Source organism: Barbatula barbatula (assembly GCF_947034865.1).
Source record: "Barbatula barbatula genome assembly, chromosome: 9".
Lineage (NCBI taxonomy): Eukaryota > Metazoa > Chordata > Actinopteri > Cypriniformes > Nemacheilidae > Barbatula > Barbatula barbatula.
Window position 1 is genome coordinate 1841020 of NC_136772.1, and position 17572 is coordinate 1858591.

At 36.7% G+C, this 17572-nt stretch overlaps 3 protein-coding genes across 5 annotated transcripts in view; 2 read left to right on the plus strand and 1 right to left on the minus strand.

Annotated features, from left to right (window-relative positions):
• The first annotated feature begins 13 nt into the window (after nucleotides 1-13).
• Nucleotides 14-7775, plus strand: fap (fibroblast activation protein, alpha). The gene is made up of 26 exons (XM_079464642.1): nucleotides 14-468; nucleotides 641-725; nucleotides 1180-1272; nucleotides 1353-1447; nucleotides 1539-1613; nucleotides 1695-1747; nucleotides 1850-1922; nucleotides 2162-2282; nucleotides 2367-2521; nucleotides 2644-2741; nucleotides 2827-2956; nucleotides 3039-3077; nucleotides 3154-3252; nucleotides 3356-3426; nucleotides 3515-3568; nucleotides 4198-4325; nucleotides 4445-4495; nucleotides 4748-4849; nucleotides 4926-4995; nucleotides 5520-5714; nucleotides 6065-6119; nucleotides 6494-6593; nucleotides 6713-6771; nucleotides 6863-6935; nucleotides 7023-7096; nucleotides 7212-7775. Exons 1-26 carry the CDS (start codon nucleotides 466-468, stop codon nucleotides 7311-7313), a joined length of 2253 nt encoding a protein of 750 aa, XP_079320768.1. The 5' UTR covers nucleotides 14-465; the 3' UTR covers nucleotides 7314-7775.
• Nucleotides 7776-8769: 994 nt separating this feature from the next.
• gcgb (glucagon b) lies at nucleotides 8770-9698 on the plus strand (the record flags this gene model as incomplete). Its single annotated transcript, XM_079464909.1, has 3 exons — nucleotides 8770-8867; nucleotides 9332-9487; nucleotides 9578-9698. 3 exons carry the CDS (start codon nucleotides 8770-8772, stop codon nucleotides 9696-9698), a joined length of 375 nt encoding a protein of 124 aa, XP_079321035.1.
• Nucleotides 9699-11923: 2225 nt separating this feature from the next.
• The window catches only part of slc4a10b (solute carrier family 4 member 10b), a 35799-nt gene continuing 30150 nt past the window's right edge, over nucleotides 11924-17572 (minus strand). For 2 of the 3 annotated variants that reach the window (XM_079464250.1, XM_079464251.1), the window contains exons 20-26: nucleotides 17360-17428; nucleotides 17104-17277; nucleotides 16868-16990; nucleotides 15300-15364; nucleotides 14955-15047; nucleotides 14681-14717; nucleotides 11926-13809 (exon numbers count right to left, since the gene is read on the minus strand). In XM_079464250.1, coding sequence (XP_079320376.1) covers nucleotides 14705-14717; nucleotides 14955-15047; nucleotides 15300-15364; nucleotides 16868-16990; nucleotides 17104-17277; nucleotides 17360-17428 — 537 coding nt within the window. In that variant the 3' untranslated portion in view covers nucleotides 11926-13809; nucleotides 14681-14704. Of the gene's footprint in view, nucleotides 13810-14680; nucleotides 14718-14954; nucleotides 15048-15299; nucleotides 15365-16867; nucleotides 16991-17103; nucleotides 17278-17359; nucleotides 17429-17572 lie in introns of all 3 variants that reach the window. The other variant, XM_079464249.1, reaches the window with a different exon arrangement.

Here is a 17572-nt window from a genome sequence, read left to right on the forward strand (position 1 = left end):
ATTCAGTGTTATTGCAGAACATATAGTTTGTAATAAAAACAGAAAAAAATCGCTGAGGTCTCACACGTGGACTGTATTTAACGCAACAAAGCGATGGATGGATGGATATGAAAAGAAACACCCAGTGTCACGACACTCGCTGTGATGCTCAACTCGATGCACACGCACTCAACAGAGTTATAGGAGTGAATCACATCCCAAAAGCCACCTCGACGGAAAGTTATGCGAAATGCTGAGCAAGTACTTATCCTACTTCACACTGAGGAATGACACATCGGAGGAAGCGCCTTTATAACCTGAAAAACTGCAATCTTACGGGGTTACATACGGGCGTTAATGATGTATGTTTAATTCAGTCTGTTTCCTGGACGCTTTGCATACGAAGAGGCTGAAAAACATTGACGTGAGCGCGAGCAAACAAAGATTCCTGAAGGTTGATGCGCTTTTATAAAGTCGTGCGCTATTATGGTCAGTATACATTATTTATGTCTTTTTTTCGCTTTAAAACGTTCAAAAGTTGTACGTTTAAGTTTACACGTGTTGAGCATGCTGCGTTTAACGCACAATATCTGATAGTTTGAGTCATTCGGCCGATGTTCTGGCACATCTGTTTGTTTGTGATGATTCTCCTCACCTGAAGGGCTTCAACAAGGTGTGCGTGGCGGTGGGAGGCGCTGTTGTCGTCATCACGCTCATCGTTATTCCCACGGCGATTTACGTCAACCGTGAGTGACGCTTCGCATCTTTTATTCTTTTATAGTGAAACAGGGTCCGTGTCGTTTTCCATCGATTTCCTGCTGAAGTCATTGACCCTTTTTTAAATGTGCCTTTTATCATAACTGCACAGATTTTTTTTGAGCATATTTAAACACAAATCAAGAACAAATACGTGAACTTGTTACCTCATCCAGTTCATAATAGGTTAGGTTAAATGTGAACGTAAAATGTTCGCAGCAGCGCCCTCGTGTGAACGCAAGCTGTATTGTTATTTGTGAGGAGCAGCATAACATTTGTTGATGGTTTGTTTCTTATTTTTTTTTTTAAGTAGCTGCATATTAAATTGCATATCCTGTAATTGTAAATGGTGTTCAACTTTTCTAATGCTAATTTTATTTATTTATTTATTTATATTCTTATTTCTAAAGTATTGAACTTTCTCCCCTCAACCTGTGGTTTTAGGAGCAGATTCGGTATCAAAGAGAACATATTCTTTCGACGATTTTTACAATGATACTGTCAGGTATAAAAAATACAACCTCCGCTGGATATCAGGTACGACACCTGAAGACACCTGGTTCGTGTTTATCGCAATAAACTGACATGGATGCTCAAACAGTCTCCTTCCCCAACAGACACAGAATACCTCCATAAAACAAGCGAGGGCCACGTTTACCTGCACAACGTTAAAAACACGAAGAGTTCAGTATTCCTAAGCAACACAACATTTGTAAGATGATTCATGGTTCATTCTTCTTTTTAAAGAATGTCAAACATATCCATCGTCCCTTACATCTGTCACTTTTTGATTCGATTCACAGGCTCAAGTGGATGCAACAGATTACATTGTGTCTGCAGACAGACAGTTTGTCATCTTTGAGAGCAACTACTCGAAGGTAAAACCACTAAATCATTATAACCTTCCATGTAAATACAGTAAAGGAGTACATCTCTTACCAGTCAAATTGCCTCAATAGCAATGGAGACATTCTTTCACCGCATCCTATCATATGTACAGCATTGGGACTCAGTAAGTCAAAAATCATATTATCACAATACAAATATAATTATGAGTCATTTACAGGATGCAATATATCACCTGCACATCAATGTGTCTAATCTTCCATTTCAGGGACTTTATCTCCGATGGTCAAATACCACCTGTTACACAACTCTTAGTCTGGGCACCAAAAGGAAATAAACTGGTAAATTACAAACCTCAGACATTCTGTACTGTCCATCATCCATCACAGAATAGTACAAATAAAACATACCAAGCACTTTTTGAAAGAAGGTGAATTCACATTGACTTATGATCGAGTGTGTATCGATGCCCAACCACCTCAGAGTTGATCTCAAAAATATATACATTATTCCAGAATATGTGTCTAAGGATAACTGGGATCCTCTGATCTTTAATACCTTTATATTGTCTGTCCTAAAGGCTTATGTCTGGAATTATAACATTTACCTCAAAGCGAACGCCACCGCTGAGCCAGTACAAGTCACAAATAATGGGAAAGTAAATGAGATTCTCAATGGAATACCAGACTGGGTTTATGAGGGTAACCCAACCTCATTCATTCACAACTTTCTTTGTTAACATGTAGCCTATTGTTGTCACCTAATTCTCTCATTTCTGCTCACAGAGGAAATATTCGCCTCTAATGAAGGCATTTCGTGGTCTCCAGAAGGGGTAAACCTGGCGTATATACAAATAAATGACACTGGAGTTCACAACATTGAATACTCAATGTATGGAGATGAGCAATACCCCACCACCGTATTTATCCCCTACCCAAAAGTAAACATCTCACCGCTTCGTTAAAAAAAGATGACACGATAACATTTTGCATGTTGATGTCTGCTGTCCATATAGCCCGCTTAAAATAAATTTGTAATATGATGTCCTTTCTTTTCACGCAGTCAGGCAGCGTTATTCCCAGAGCAAAGCTGTTTGTGGTCGATACTGAAAATCCATCCAAACGCTCAGAAGTCGTGGTCCCGAAACCCATCGGAGTGGGGTGCGTCCTTCTTACGTTTTACACTAATAACGTGTCACGTCCTAAACCAGCAGATAATCCACGGGATTGTTTTGCTCTTTCTCAGAGATCACTACCTGAGCTCGGTCACATGGGTGACAGACACACGTCTGGCCGTTCAATGGGTGCCTCGCAGACAAGACCGGGTCCTCCTTCAGATCTACGACTACGACGGCACCAGCTGGAAAGAAATCTCGGTCAGATTCCAGTTCTTATGTAGGTATCCAGTCCAGAGGAAACTATTTGAGTACTTACAAAATTTTTCTGGTTTTTAAACAGAAATTTGAGCAGAAGAGCAGAACTGGCTGGATTGGTCGGGTGAGTTGCAGCGATCACATTAAACCTTTAAATTGTCCCAATGTTCACTAAAGGCTTGATGCGTGTGTGTTTACAGTATTACCCTTTACCTCCATACTTTGCCGAAGACAACATGAGTTTTTACAAGGTGATGAGCGATGACAGAGGTTACAAACATCTCCACTACGTGAATGGGGTGAGTTTTCTTTTGTTTTGAGACATGAGGATATCTGAGCTGAATGAACAATGAAAGAAACGCCGTTGCTAAAAGTTGTTGATCAGTCAACTCTGTTTTGTAGGGCAAAGCAGCAGCCATTACCTCAGGCAAATGGGAAGTGATATACATCTCTGTACTTACCAAAGATGCTATGTGAGTATGACAAAGATGAAAAAACACTTCTCGTGTGTTTTGTTGCTCAGATGTTCCCATACACCTTGAACATGTGCTCTTTTCACAGATACTATGTGAGTAATGAATACATGGGAAGACCCGGACAGAGAAACCTTTACAAGTAATCATACTTTGTCTTTCTTATACGTCAGCCTTTTGCTTTAAAAGAAGTTAGTTCAAGTGTGCCAAAGTTTCAGTCATGGATACTTATGAACATTTCAGAAATATGCACTTCTGAGATGGAAAAAGTAGTTGTAAACTAGTGTACTCAAAGTGTTACCCTTAACATCAAATATGATTAAAATGGTACAATTCCAAGTATAAAATAGTACACTTCCAAGTATACTCGTATGTACGACATAAAGAATACTTAAGCTTAAGTATAGTTAATAAAATAAACAATTTATTTTGTAACGAAAGCATGAAATGTTTTACTATCATACACTATAAGATTTTTAATAGAATTTTGTGCAAGGTTTTATCATAATCATAAAAAAGTTTCTTAATTTTGATTCTGGTTACCATGGTTTTGCTAAGTAAATGCCCGGTTACACCAAAACTAAAACTATGAGAAAAACATTTTAAACATTTCCGAAACATAAATTTTTTAAACATAACCTAAAACCATAACCCAAAACATAACCCCCCCCCCTTAAAACAGAGGGAAACAATACATTTCAACATTTGTTACGATTCTCATCTCTTCTTGCTTTTATAAAACCTATTAAAAAACATATAATCTGTTTTCAGGATTTCCATCACCACAGATGGTCATTCGTCTCCTGAGTGCATCACCTGCTCTCTGCATCCGGACAGATGTCAATATAACTCGGCTTACTTCAGCACTAGCGCCTCATACTTCCGCATGGACTGTTACGGTTAGTGAACACGCATTTACACCTGCTCGCATGAAACAACATGCAGTGAGATACCTTAGATGATCTGAGGAGACGTTACAGGGTGACACTAAACTAGATCTAATAAACTCATCTTACAGGACCTGGACTTCCACTATTTATACTGATGGACAACAAAGGTCCCGTTAAAGGTTTGTGTGACACAATCCAACCATTTCACCCAAACATGAGCGTTCTGTCCTTATTTACTCGCCCACGTGCCGTCTGATAGATGTTTTATGTCATTTTTTCATGTGTGGAGTCTGCTATAGAAATGTCAGAACTCAGATTTGGAAATAGGAATGGCTTGAGAGTAAATGAATGAATGATGACAGAATAGTTTTGTCATGTTTTGGGGTCGATCTTTCAGTGTTACGAAATAAATGTGTTTTGTTCTTTATTAGAAATTCAGGTTCTGGAGGACAATAAAAAATTGGACAGCATTCTGACTACTGAACTTCTCATGCCCACCATCAAACGCTCTACGATGAAGATCGCCGGATTCAGTATGTAAAAAGATTTAAAGTTAAAATAGAGTTTAAGAATCGGATTGTCTAATGCGGTTTGGTTGTCTTCTTATAGATCTCTGGTATCAGATGATGTTCCCTCCAGATTTTGACTCCTCCAAAAAATATCCTCTTTTAATTGATGTGTAAGTTTCCATTGTTGTGCCGTGCTTTTGGAGAAAACACCTGGCTGTGTTTGTCTTCGTATGCCTTTCATTATTCCCTGTTGCATGATATGCATAAAAAAATAATGACAGGAAATATGTATTTTGGTTTTGGTTCAAGAGTTTGGTTCGAAAATGAGATAACTAACTATTGTTCAAAAATCATGTTTTTTACTGTGCTTTCCAATGAATATCAATCTGCAGTTGGTTGGTTTTGATTTAAGCCATAAAAACAGACAAAAAATACAGTCAACTAACACAAATAAAACATGAAAAAATAATATAAAACATGTTTTTTTTATTCTTAAAACTAGAATTACCTCATTTTGGAGCCAAACTCTTCAAATGTTCCATCTAGCTTTTCTACAAATGCATGCAGCTCCAGAATCAGAAGAATGCCAATTAAAATGTTGGTTATAAATAAGTTACCCATCTCTTCATCATGAAAATAAAATATATTTTTATTAAAACAGCTTTATTTTTGTCTTTTTATGTTTAAAATAAAGGTACGGGGGTCCGGCAAGCCAGAACATGGACTATGTTTTCAGACTGGAGTGGGCCACGTACTTATGCAGTACAGAGAAAGTGGTCGTGGCTAGGTTTGACGGCAGAGGAAGCGGTTACCAGGGTGATGAGATAATGCATGCCATCTATGAGCGACTGGGCACGTATGAGGTGGAAGATCAGATCTCGGCCGTGAGGTGAGCCAAAGGGAGCGATGTGCACACGCTCGGCACTGACACCTGCTCACACCTGCTGCCTGTGAGTCAGACGGGTGACGACGAGCATTACATTTAGTGTGATGTAACACTCACAGATGCGTGAGAGACACAAGGCCGGTGCTAGTCAAATCGGACAGATTGAAAGAAATTGTTATGTACCCTGCGTCAAAAAGATGTTAAGGTCACTTGAGTTTAATTGAATAATATTAATAGCTATACTACCTATTACAGTATGTACATTAGATTTGTGTTACTTTCCCAAATGTTTTGTTTTCGCTCTATTTTCTTGGAACTAATTGCTTTTCGCGCATGTCTGTGTCTCGTTTCAGAAAATTCATTGAAATGGGCTTTATTGACAAAGATAGAATTGCAATGTGGGGTTGGGTAAGTGGAACTTTTTCCCCATGCAAAGTGCTTACAGATCTGCAAATTCTGACATTTGGTTTTATTGTGTTGGCCTGAGGAAATATCAACATGTCGTTATCGTGGGGAAAAAAATCAAAATCCCTAGATGAAATTGACCTGGCAACCATTCAGAACACCCTAGAAAATGCCAAGCGACATCATAGCCAGCTCCCAAACCACCTGATCGATGTCCTAGCATACGTACCCTGTTAGTACCCTAACAACTGCTTGGCAACCACAAACCTGTCTTCAACCTTCTGTTGCTAAATAAGGATACGATTATTTGAAATGAAATGATGGGATGAAGTCAAGTGTCATTGTAAGATGTTAACATGCTTTCATGTTGTTGACAGTCATATGGTGGATATGTGACGTCTATGGTTCTGGGATCAGGGAGCGGCCTGTTTAAATGTGGAATTGCTGTGGCTCCTGTTGCTAAGTGGGAGTATTATGGTATGTGACGTCACTGATTTCTGATTCTTAAATAAGTGCATTTTATGAATGTTTTTAGACTAATTATGTATTTTGTAACAGAATGAATGACAGTGATTTTTTATCTGTGTGTTTGACAGATGCTGTTTATACAGAGAGGTACATGCATCGGCCTGAAGAAAACCCAGATGGCTATAAAGTAATGTAACCTTATGTAGGCTAAACATGTCTTTAAATATAAATTCAATTATTATCGGAATGGTTTGGTATTTTGTACATTTTGTTTGTAGAACTCCTCAGTGACCAGCAGGGCAAAAAACTACATGTCAGTGCAATACTTACTGGTACACGGAACTGCAGACGGTAAACACATTTTCATTTAAACATCTGTAATGTTTATAGAGGTCTGCTTGTTATCTGATGGATTATATGATGTTTGATCGTCTCTAGATAATGTCCACTTCCAGCAGGCCGCCCAAATTTCTAAAGCGTTGGTGGAAAGTCAAATTGATTTTGAAGCGATGGTGAGTATGACAACATACTGTACATGACAAAATGTTTTTAGAGTAGGACAAACAATAATGAGAATATATCAACATTGTCTTGATGAGATTCACCTATTCACCTGTCTGTTTTTAGTGGTACACCGACAAGGATCACAGTCTGTCTGGTAAAGCACGTTACCATCTGTACACACACTTAAATCATTTTCTGCTAAAGTGCTTCTCTGACAAAAAATGAATGGACATGAAGACAAAAAGACTGTTGAAGGTTCTCTTTATGTTAGTGTGTACTGTATACATAACATGTCAATGGGATAAAAGAAAGTGTAACTAATTTACATGACATTTACATTCATTATTTTTTATGTGAAATTTGTACTATCGGTTGTTTTTTTACCATGAAAGTGACCATATGTGAATGTTGGCATGTTTCTTTTATATTTTTATATTTGTGCTGTTGTGTTTATGCACTGAATTTAACGTGTGATTTGAGCATGTGGTTTGTAAGAACACTGATCAAATGAAACATTCTTGGTTTGGAGTCCTTTTACTCAACATTTTGTATTTTATTCAACCGATAAAAAAGTTACGAAAAATTTCTGTGTCTTAAATTATAATTCGGGGTCTTCTACAGCATTTTTATATTTCATGTGTGTATTTTTGTATATACAAATAAATGACTGTATCATATTTTATTGCCATTAGGAAGAATGCCATTTAGTGGTAAAACTATGGAACTTGCTGGTTTAAAAGTCAGTAAGAGCTATATATAGTAGGCTATATAAATAAGGTTTGATATCTATACTTTAAATCCAAGTCATAAGCACATTTACATTTTTTTCCTCTGGGAAAATGGGCCAAAATGTTCTCTCTCACTCACAGGTGTATAACCAAACCAAAACAGTTTTTATCGATGTATTAACTTTAAAATCTTAGATCTTGGGTCAAAAGTCCCTTTACATTAGAAATGTTTGAGTTCATATTGAGATCTTCAAAAGCATCTTCAATAATATCCACAAATCTGGGCTCAGTTTGAGATCCTTTCTAAAACTCTATAGAGGAGACGTGAATGATCTGTTTGCTCTCCATTATAGTTCATTTCTAGGAGACATAACGGAGATATTAAAGGAATCTGGTCTGTGATTTTTTGAACAGTTTGGTTTGAGTACTCCTGAATGTTTTACATTTATTTGATTCAGATTCCCATCTCCATCATAAAGGTAAAAACCACAAAGATCACATCTTGGTACTCTAAACGTCTGCTCCCTCTTCCTGTAAGTTGTCTCTCCTCTGTATTTTTAAAAGGACAGAATGCTGTTTGATTTTCACTCTTAAGTAAACCTTTTTAGCTTGTTTGACTATTGCCCCATCTCTCTGTTAAACAGCTGAAATACACTCATGCGTTCAGATGGAATCTCGATTAATGGATTGAAACTAATATGTGTGTGTGCGTGTGTGTGTGTGTGGCTCTTGCCACCTGGGCATCCCTATATAAGACTCTGAATATCAGACAGGGGCCATGAAATCTCACTGGGAGCCAAAGAGGAGAAACCAGCGGCAAAATCAAGATTCACTTGATTTCTCTGTGACAGCCCGAGACAATCCAGGTGAGCTCAAGGATGATCAATGCTATTGCACTATAAGAAGAGACTAAATGAACGATAATAACGGGTGATCTGTATCCTCAGGGAAAAATGATGAAAAGGATCTTCTCTTTCATTGGACTTTTAATTCTGCTGTTGATCCAGAGCAGCCTTCAGATTCCCATCGAGGACACAGAAGAAAACACCAGGTAAAAAAAAACTCAATCTTTATAATGCAATCTCTCATTCACGTTTTATAAAACAAATTCTCAATACAAAATTGACACCCGGTAGAATTATATGGATACCTTGAATAATTACACACTTGGGGTTTTGATGTTATATGTTGAAGTCTGCTTTTAGAATGATTATAAAGATTTTTGTGAACTTTTGAACATCAGTTTTTTATTAAGCATCTCATTTCCTCTTCCAAATTCGTATTAATGCAAAAATGCATATTTTTACGGTAATAAAGAATGATAAGTCCTATTTCTTTGTAAATAAACGTAGTTTTACTGTTTATACAGTAAAGTTTCTGCATTCAATTTATAGTTTATAATATAATGCAACATATTCACTTCACTTTTTCATAAAAACAAACACTACTGTACAAATCATTTTAATACATTCTAATGAAGAAATGTAATCTTGAAGATATTTTCCTGACTTTTAGCCTTATGTCCAATGACGTACTATTCAATGACCCGCGGGAATTAAACAACATGAAGAGACATTCGGAAGGAACCTTCTCCAACGATTACAGTAAATACCTGGAGACCAGGAGAGCGCAGGACTTTGTTCAGTGGTTAATGAACTCTAAAAGAAGCGGGTAACTTTCTTACATGCAGAAAATAGAGTGACTTTTAAGTTTATGATGACAAAAATAAATTCTTGTTTATAAATATTTTTTTCCACTTAGAGTTCCTTCACGACGGCACGCAGACGGCACATACACCAGTGACATCAGCTCTTATCTACAGGACCAGGCGGCAAAAGAGTTTGTGTCCTGGCTAAAAACAGGGAGAGGAAGACGAGAATGAAGATGCTCGAGAACGACAGAAAAACTCCATCCCCCATAGTGTTTTTTAATGATTTGTGCTGTCAGCTTTGTTCGATTATGCAAATAAAACTTTTCAAATGAAGCATTGTGGTTTCAGTGTCTATTGGTGATTTTATTTTTAAGCTGTTGTCTAAATGAAATGGCAAGATTGGAAAATGCTCTGTAATATGAAAACAACGAAGCTAAAAGAGACTCTGCTGATATCCAAAATTTTAGATTCTAGAAACTAGATTCGGCGGATGGTTCAAGACCTAAAAATGGGTTGCAGTTTGTTCTGATTGTCTTGCAGTCTACAGGAAAAAATAACGCTTAATGCAAATATAAATTGCAAATGATTACATACATTTACTGTTATATACAATTATGCATTGATAAGTTTCCCTTGACGTTGTTGACATCAAAGGCTGAACATCCAATCAAATTCTACAGTATTTCACAGAACCATCAGAAATGCATCTGTCACTTCAAATCATCATGGATGTGTGTAGCATGGATCTCATCCTCAAAACTCCTGAACTACAGCTTACAAAAATCAGACTACAATCGACTAGTCTTGTTGCAACATATGCATTTGCATTGCTGGTACGCATCGATTTTGAGAACAGTTTTGTACTTTAAACATTTAAGGAATTGATATCTGAACAAAGGTAGGACCAGCGAATATCTAAATTTATGCTGGACCGAATGCTGGTTCGAGTAACACGGTGTTCAAGGCAAAACCCTCGAGGACACATTCAGAAAGAACCTTTCTTTAAAACAACACGTTGGTCCTGATAATTCCTCACATCCCCTTCGAGAAAACAGTCAGAGATACCATGAAAAAAACGAATCCTTCAAATCAGACACAACTCATGAGGGAAACCTAGAATCAATCAGAATATCCATGTGTCAAACGCATTCGCTTCATTCTGTCAATACAAGCGGAGTTCAGAGTTCTGCATGAGGGAAGCTGTACCTGCACTCATCCATCCGTTTCAGAAGATCTATCCCATAATCCCTCTGGAGCGGTCTACAGCGATGTGTCATTTCTACCCACCTCGCGGAATCTAACATGACACTGACAGACGCTTAGTGGAGATGTGTCAATTATCCTGCACACGGGGACGACGCGTCTCCTGTCCTTCAACAAGACAAACCGGTACAAGAGCCAGAGATGCCAGCGAGCACTGGGAGCACACATCTCTCTGAGCTGTCAGCTGCTGGTACAAACCATCTGTCTAGCACAAACATCAAGCCAACAATATGCTCATTAAATAAAGAAGAACCTTTATACTGTGATATGTGAGATCATTGGTCAAGAATTTAGCAAATGCATTTAAGTTGCGTGTATTGGCCTGACGTAGGCCCACTTTTTAAAACGATAATTTGGGGATTATACTTATAGAAAGTAATAAACAAATAGCAACCTGAACCAATAAGCCAACAAAATTAAGCGGGATATGTACACACCCTTGTTCTGTAAGATTTGTACAAGTGCAATTTAATATTTTGTCTTCCAAAGTAACAGAGACTTTGAGTAACAAGATGATGTAAAATGCATGTCTCCTGTTAGACCACGCCCCCTTTCACTGAACAATCAGATCTGATGCATGTATGCATGTCATTTATGCACTTTATCGTTTTATAGGGCTGTTAAACGATTAATGGCATCCAGAATAAAAGTTTGTGTATACATAATTAACGTCTGTGTGACTGTGTCCTGTGGATATTCATTTTGTATTTGAAGACTTTGGTTCCGAAATTATTCTAGTAAGTTTGATTGAGAGTAATTGTAATGCATAATAAAAAACATAATTTTTAATTTTTTTCATTTTGGAACCAAACCCTTTTATTTTTATTCATAAACACATACAAAATATATACATTGGTTTATTTTCCAATAATTTACAGTATATATAAACGTTCTAAAACGTATGCATGTATGTGTGTGTTTAAAAATACAAAATGAATATGCACAGTACACACACACATATATATTATGTAAACAAACTTTTATTCTGGATGCGATTAATCTAGATTACTCGTTTTACAGCCATAGTAATTGTATATGTTAGAATGGGTTCTCTTTTATATATATATATATTGCAGTTCTCTCCGTTTGTGAAATGCAAGTGTAAATGAAGGAAATGCAAGTGTCATACAGACACCAGAAATAAAAACAATTAAAGCACACAATAGGTTTCCATTGAAAAATCACACCACACGCTGAGGAAGAAATCTTGATACTTTAGTTTCATTTTCACACCAAGTTCATTTACAGAAACATCAACACACAGTCAAAAGAAATGTATATTTTCCAGTAGGACTTCAGCTAAAGTCAGAATATTGAATAAACTGATCCAATAAAATATGAATAGAAAAAAAGACAACAGAAAAACAGATGCTTTGGTCTTCAAATTCAGACTGAGTGTGAATCCCCACTAAACAACAAAAGCAAAACATTTGCATGTATTTATGCTATTAATATTTGTGTTGCATTTCAATTCTTGTCCGTTTCATTATAAATACTCGAGCAACAGACATGGTGTAAGTGCATGACAATAACTGCATGAGCATCTCAACATACAGTAGAAATGAGTCTATTGCTGTTCTTAGGTTGTAATCTGACGTGCATCGATGCAGTTACCTGACGTGCAGGTGATATGACTTCATACACTATATATTTGTCCAGTACGATTAGCATGAAAACACACGGAGATATAAAGTCTTATCAGGTTTGATTAAAATATTGACACTTTCACACCAGCAGCTTTCTTAGTGCAAATATTAGCAAAACATATCAGGTAAATGATTTTCTATTTTAAAGCATGTTATCTATTATGCAAAACAAAAGTGGTCAATGATCCTCTTTTTATAATATTGCAGGTACAGTATATGAAGGACTTAGAGTACAGTCGTTTTTATAGGTATTATGGTGGTATACCATTTAACAGATGCTTCTAATTCAAGCAACCCATAGGACACAGTGATGTAACTTCAAAGAAAAAAGCAAATACATAGTAAATTCAATCTTAACAGACAAATGTTAAAAATATAGTTATATTTTACTCAGCCCTATGATTTTATGCAAGCAGGCAGTTCCTCACCCCAAAACAAATACATACACATTAATGCATGCTGTTTCATTGTAAAGTGCCTTTAAAACACTGATAGCTCTAGATATTATACATCTGTTTGAAATATTTAGAGACGAGTTGTTTCAGAAATGATGTCCAGGTATACTGTTTTTCAAAAATACAAAAGATTTATAACAACATAAAAGAAAGGTTCAGAACAGTTCTTTAAAATCTGTCACTCTCTTTCTGGCTCACATCCTTCACACAAGACAATTTCACGTCTGTATTTACTGGTATTACTAACTAGACTGGATACTGTATATTTCTATAAGCGTCAGAGTTTATCATTGTGATACACGTTAAAATGCGGAAACACAAGACTAGGAATAAGGTGTGTTTGGGCGCATCCTTTAAAAAGCTAAACAAAAAACGTTGTACACACAGTATATATAGCAATATTTTTGTGTAATCATACAAATGTGAAACGCTCAGGGTTAGTCTGTAACGGTTATATTTAACAAGATTTAAAGCAATAGCTCACCCAAATTCTACAATTCCTAATGTATTCAATACTGCTGGGTTTTAAACCTGTATGCTGGTATTTCTGATATTTTGCTGTGGAACACAAAAGGGGATTTGAAAATAAAGATAATTTCCATCAACTCACTGTTCATAATGTCTACATCGGTCAAGCTCACTATGAACCTTTACTACATCATAGATGTATTCATACCACTACTGTACATCAAACCTCCTCGAATTGTGAAACCGAGCAAAAGCACAAATAAAGTTTAAGAGATGACAGAAGATCTGGAATATGGAGCACGAGTCAAATCAACGTGATGTGTCTAACAGCAGGGGTTACTATAAATCTTGTGTGGAAGAAAATTTTCATTTTTGGGTGAACTATTCTTTTAAAAACAATAGTATTTGTACAGCTTTGGGTAAACAAGCATGTGAGAACACAGTGAGAGAAGTCTTCAGTTCTCTTCATCTTCGCATTGATATTTGTTGTGCGTTCTTACATTAAACAGGCTGTAAAATCACACAGAAAATAAGAGTCACTACACTAAAATTACAGTATTGTAGAGTATGTAATTCACTTTGTCTGTATCAAGGAAGTTTTTAGTGGACAGATGAGGCTGGACATGATAGAGCTGGACAAAGGACGTGGCGACTCTACAAAATGATTAATGATCTTAAATGTAATTATTTTGTTTATTTTGTCATGTTGTGAAAGCACTGTCGAGCTTGTGCAGAGGCTGCAGCTTTTGTCAGAGGGGAACTGGAATCCCCTGGTTAGGCCTGGTTTCCCCCTGAGGTTTTTTTCTCCTGTTTTGACTTGCATAACCTTATATGTTTTGCTTATAGTCAATGTTTTCTTGTACAGCTGCTGTTTAACAATGAAAATTGTAAAAAGCGCTATACCAATAAAGCAGACTTGACTAGAAAGATAGTATTAGAATGAAGATCTGATTTGTACCCTTTACCCTATAGAAAAACTGATTTAAGCTTTTAGAAGTTGTTTAGTAATAATTGTTTTTTTACTTTCAAACTTGAAACAGCTCTGTTTAACACCTAGCAGACCAGACACACATTTATTCTTCATCCCCTCACAGCTGATTACGGTTTCCATTCAGAGTCGTAAAACAACAACAACACATTATCACATGCTGTCTGTCTTTGTCTGACACATACGTGAGACACGTGAATGATTTATTGTTTTCCACTGACACGCTGGATTGTGAATTGGGGAATATTCAAACATTTTTGGAGAGAGACACAATGGTAAAGGGCCGTTCCAAACGGAAAACAATCAGATGTGTCAAATGCAGCCAACACTTGTTTTCATGCGAAGAAAGAAAAACGTTTGCAATGAGAACAGATTAGTGGCCGATACACTTACCTCTGGAGCTCAGCTTCTAAAAATTTAGGTAGAAGGGCTAACAACAAAGAAAGAATAAAGACTGATTTCAAGATGTGTTATAATGCAGAATACATAAATAAATATAATTTTTTTAAATACAAATAATAAAAAAAATGGTAATAAAAACATTCAACATTCTAAACATAATATCTACAATCACTGTAATATGGTGAAGCTATTTATATATAAATGTATAGTATATTGAAACTAAAACTAGTGTGCCTGAAACATCCTACAAAAAAGTATTGAGCACCTTTTGGAGCTTGGATCGTTTTTGGAGTCCCAAGTTTTTCCAAAGGAACCTTTGGCCATCTCATCAGTAATGTTGACAGTGGAGGGATCATCCCTAAAAACATCCCAAACACCAGCAGTTGTAATTCACAAACCGGATTGTGATCACAGAAAGGAATACTGAATGAATAATAAAACAGACTCTAAATGGACGAGCCGAGTGAAAATTATTTCTACGTGAACCTATAATCAGTCTGATGAATTATTCATTTATTTTATCCTACTTAAACGGATGTTACACATAGTAATTGACAACATTCACACCGCATGCTATTGTAAGAACGAGTTGGGGAAAGCTGGTGCATACTTGCAATGTCCCTCCAGTGGCACTTGTACGATTGCTTCTTCCTCTGCCAAAATACTTTGCTCCTCCTGGCAGTAAACACACAGAGAGAGTTTTATTCCAGTCTAGCCAAAGAGAACTTCAGAGACCCTTTGAGATATAATAACTCTGCTGAAGGACATGTTGGCAGACCGATTCATGTTCCATTTGTTTGGCATGAAGAAAATGCATTCAGACACATAGGTGGGTGAATCGGGGTCTCTCTATAAGAAACGTCTTTTAGCATGAGGAAAAATATGAGCTCATTTGCCAGGGGGTCAGAAAGTCTTTGAATGCAGAAAAACAAACTCATCACTCAGCTCTTATCTCATTAAAGCAGAACCTCTAGAAAAGTCTTGAGAACTTGCAGAAGAAAACTTCTCCTTTCATTCAGAGTTCACAGAAATAAAAGGCAAGCAAAAGTCATACAGTCATATAGACATTGTCTTCCAAAAACTAATTACGCGTGTTATTAGGGGTCTAAGCTGAGACGCTTTCACAGCGAGCCATTATTTTTCTTGTTTTTCAGTCAAATTTTAACACGCAGGCTATTATGGGATGGATTGGCATTGCGGTTGCTTAGCAACGGATGGGGGTTTAAGACATTTTCAAATTTTCTCATGAACTGCTCAGCTAATTTCGTTTTAGATTTGGCATGCGTGATTTTCAGGCATAAATCCAAGTAAATTGCAAAGCATAGATAAAAAGAAAAACATTTCACGAAGAACAAATTTGCCTTTGCCCTAATGATATGTAACTCACATATTCATACATTACTAGTAAAAATATATTTGTTTAACTCTTTTAATATATATTTATATATTTAAAAACATATATAGCCAAGGTCATGGGTTCGATCCCAGGGGATTGCATATACTTAGAAACACATGTTTAGTATAATGCAATGTAAGTCGCTTTGGATAATAAAAATGCATAAATGTAAAATATTTATTGTCTTTCATGTTGTTCATTCTCTCCCTATAATCCTCCTAGTAACATGGCCTTGCAAACTATAGGTGCTGTTTAGCGTGGTGATATAAGAAAATGTTATATGCTCTCCTACTTGCAAGTCGCTTTGGATAAAAGCGTCTGCCGAATGATTAACGTAATGTAATGTAACTATTGAAAAAGCATTTATATTTAGAGTTTAGAGTGACCATAAGAAAGAGAAATCACAGTTGAGCAAATAGATCATTTTCATTAAATCTCATCTCAGCGTCATTTCTTCTAAGAAAAAGAGTCAGAAATCTCACAAATGTCATTAGAGTTTCAGAAGAGATGTCAACGATGTGTCAAAGTGAGCTCAGATTTGTCAAGTCTGCAATCAGAAGTCTATATTAGTGAAGATGCCAAACATTTCCCATCAAATTGACCCAAATCAACATAAATTTTACATTTTTGTTAAGATAATTTAGGAGACGCATATGAGACCAAGTCAATACACAATTGAGAACGCCATCAAATCGTCTGCTATAAAAGATCAACGTCTGAGCAACCATTTTTTGGCAAGGTATTTCATGACTGTAGAAACCCTTTATACAATAGACGCTCACCTCTCGCTCAGCGTCCTCCAGTTTCTTCTTCTTGCTCTCGGGCATGAGGTCATCGAGCCAGCTGAGCTCTCTTTTTGTGAAGATGAAATCAAGCAGCTTGCGAATAAAGAGCAAAGCCAAAACCTGCGAGCAAGCAAGCCAGTTCATCGCTGATCACATATGACTGTAAAGGCAAGTTTGATTTACATCCACACACATATCTGTAATATAATAGGTAAAGTTAAAAATAAATTAACCATCATGGGAAAGACGATGGCGGCCCTGGAGGTTTTGATGACCCATAGGAGAACCAGACATGTCAGCTGGATGATGGTGAACAGGTGAACCTTTCTCAAGGGAACATGTCTCAGGTAAATAAAGTCCGGCTGGTGTTTGGCCGGCATCCCGAACAACCGTATACGATCGAAAAACTAAAGAGAATTGAATACATTAGACCTCGTGTTAACTTTCATGAACGATAACTGCTAATGTATGTTCTTAAATCGTCATTACCTGGATTCCTCGCAGAGAAGATGCTCCCATGTAGAGGAAAACTCCATACAGAACTGGCATGGGAATGAACTGAGGAGAATAAAAGCGACTTATTTATTTCTCTACAGCAGCGTGTTTTCACTTGGCTTTAAAATCTTTAGCATTTTTTTTCATTGAGCTTTATCATTTTGCAGGTATTTTCTATGCTCTAAAAGCAACATCACACACTAACTA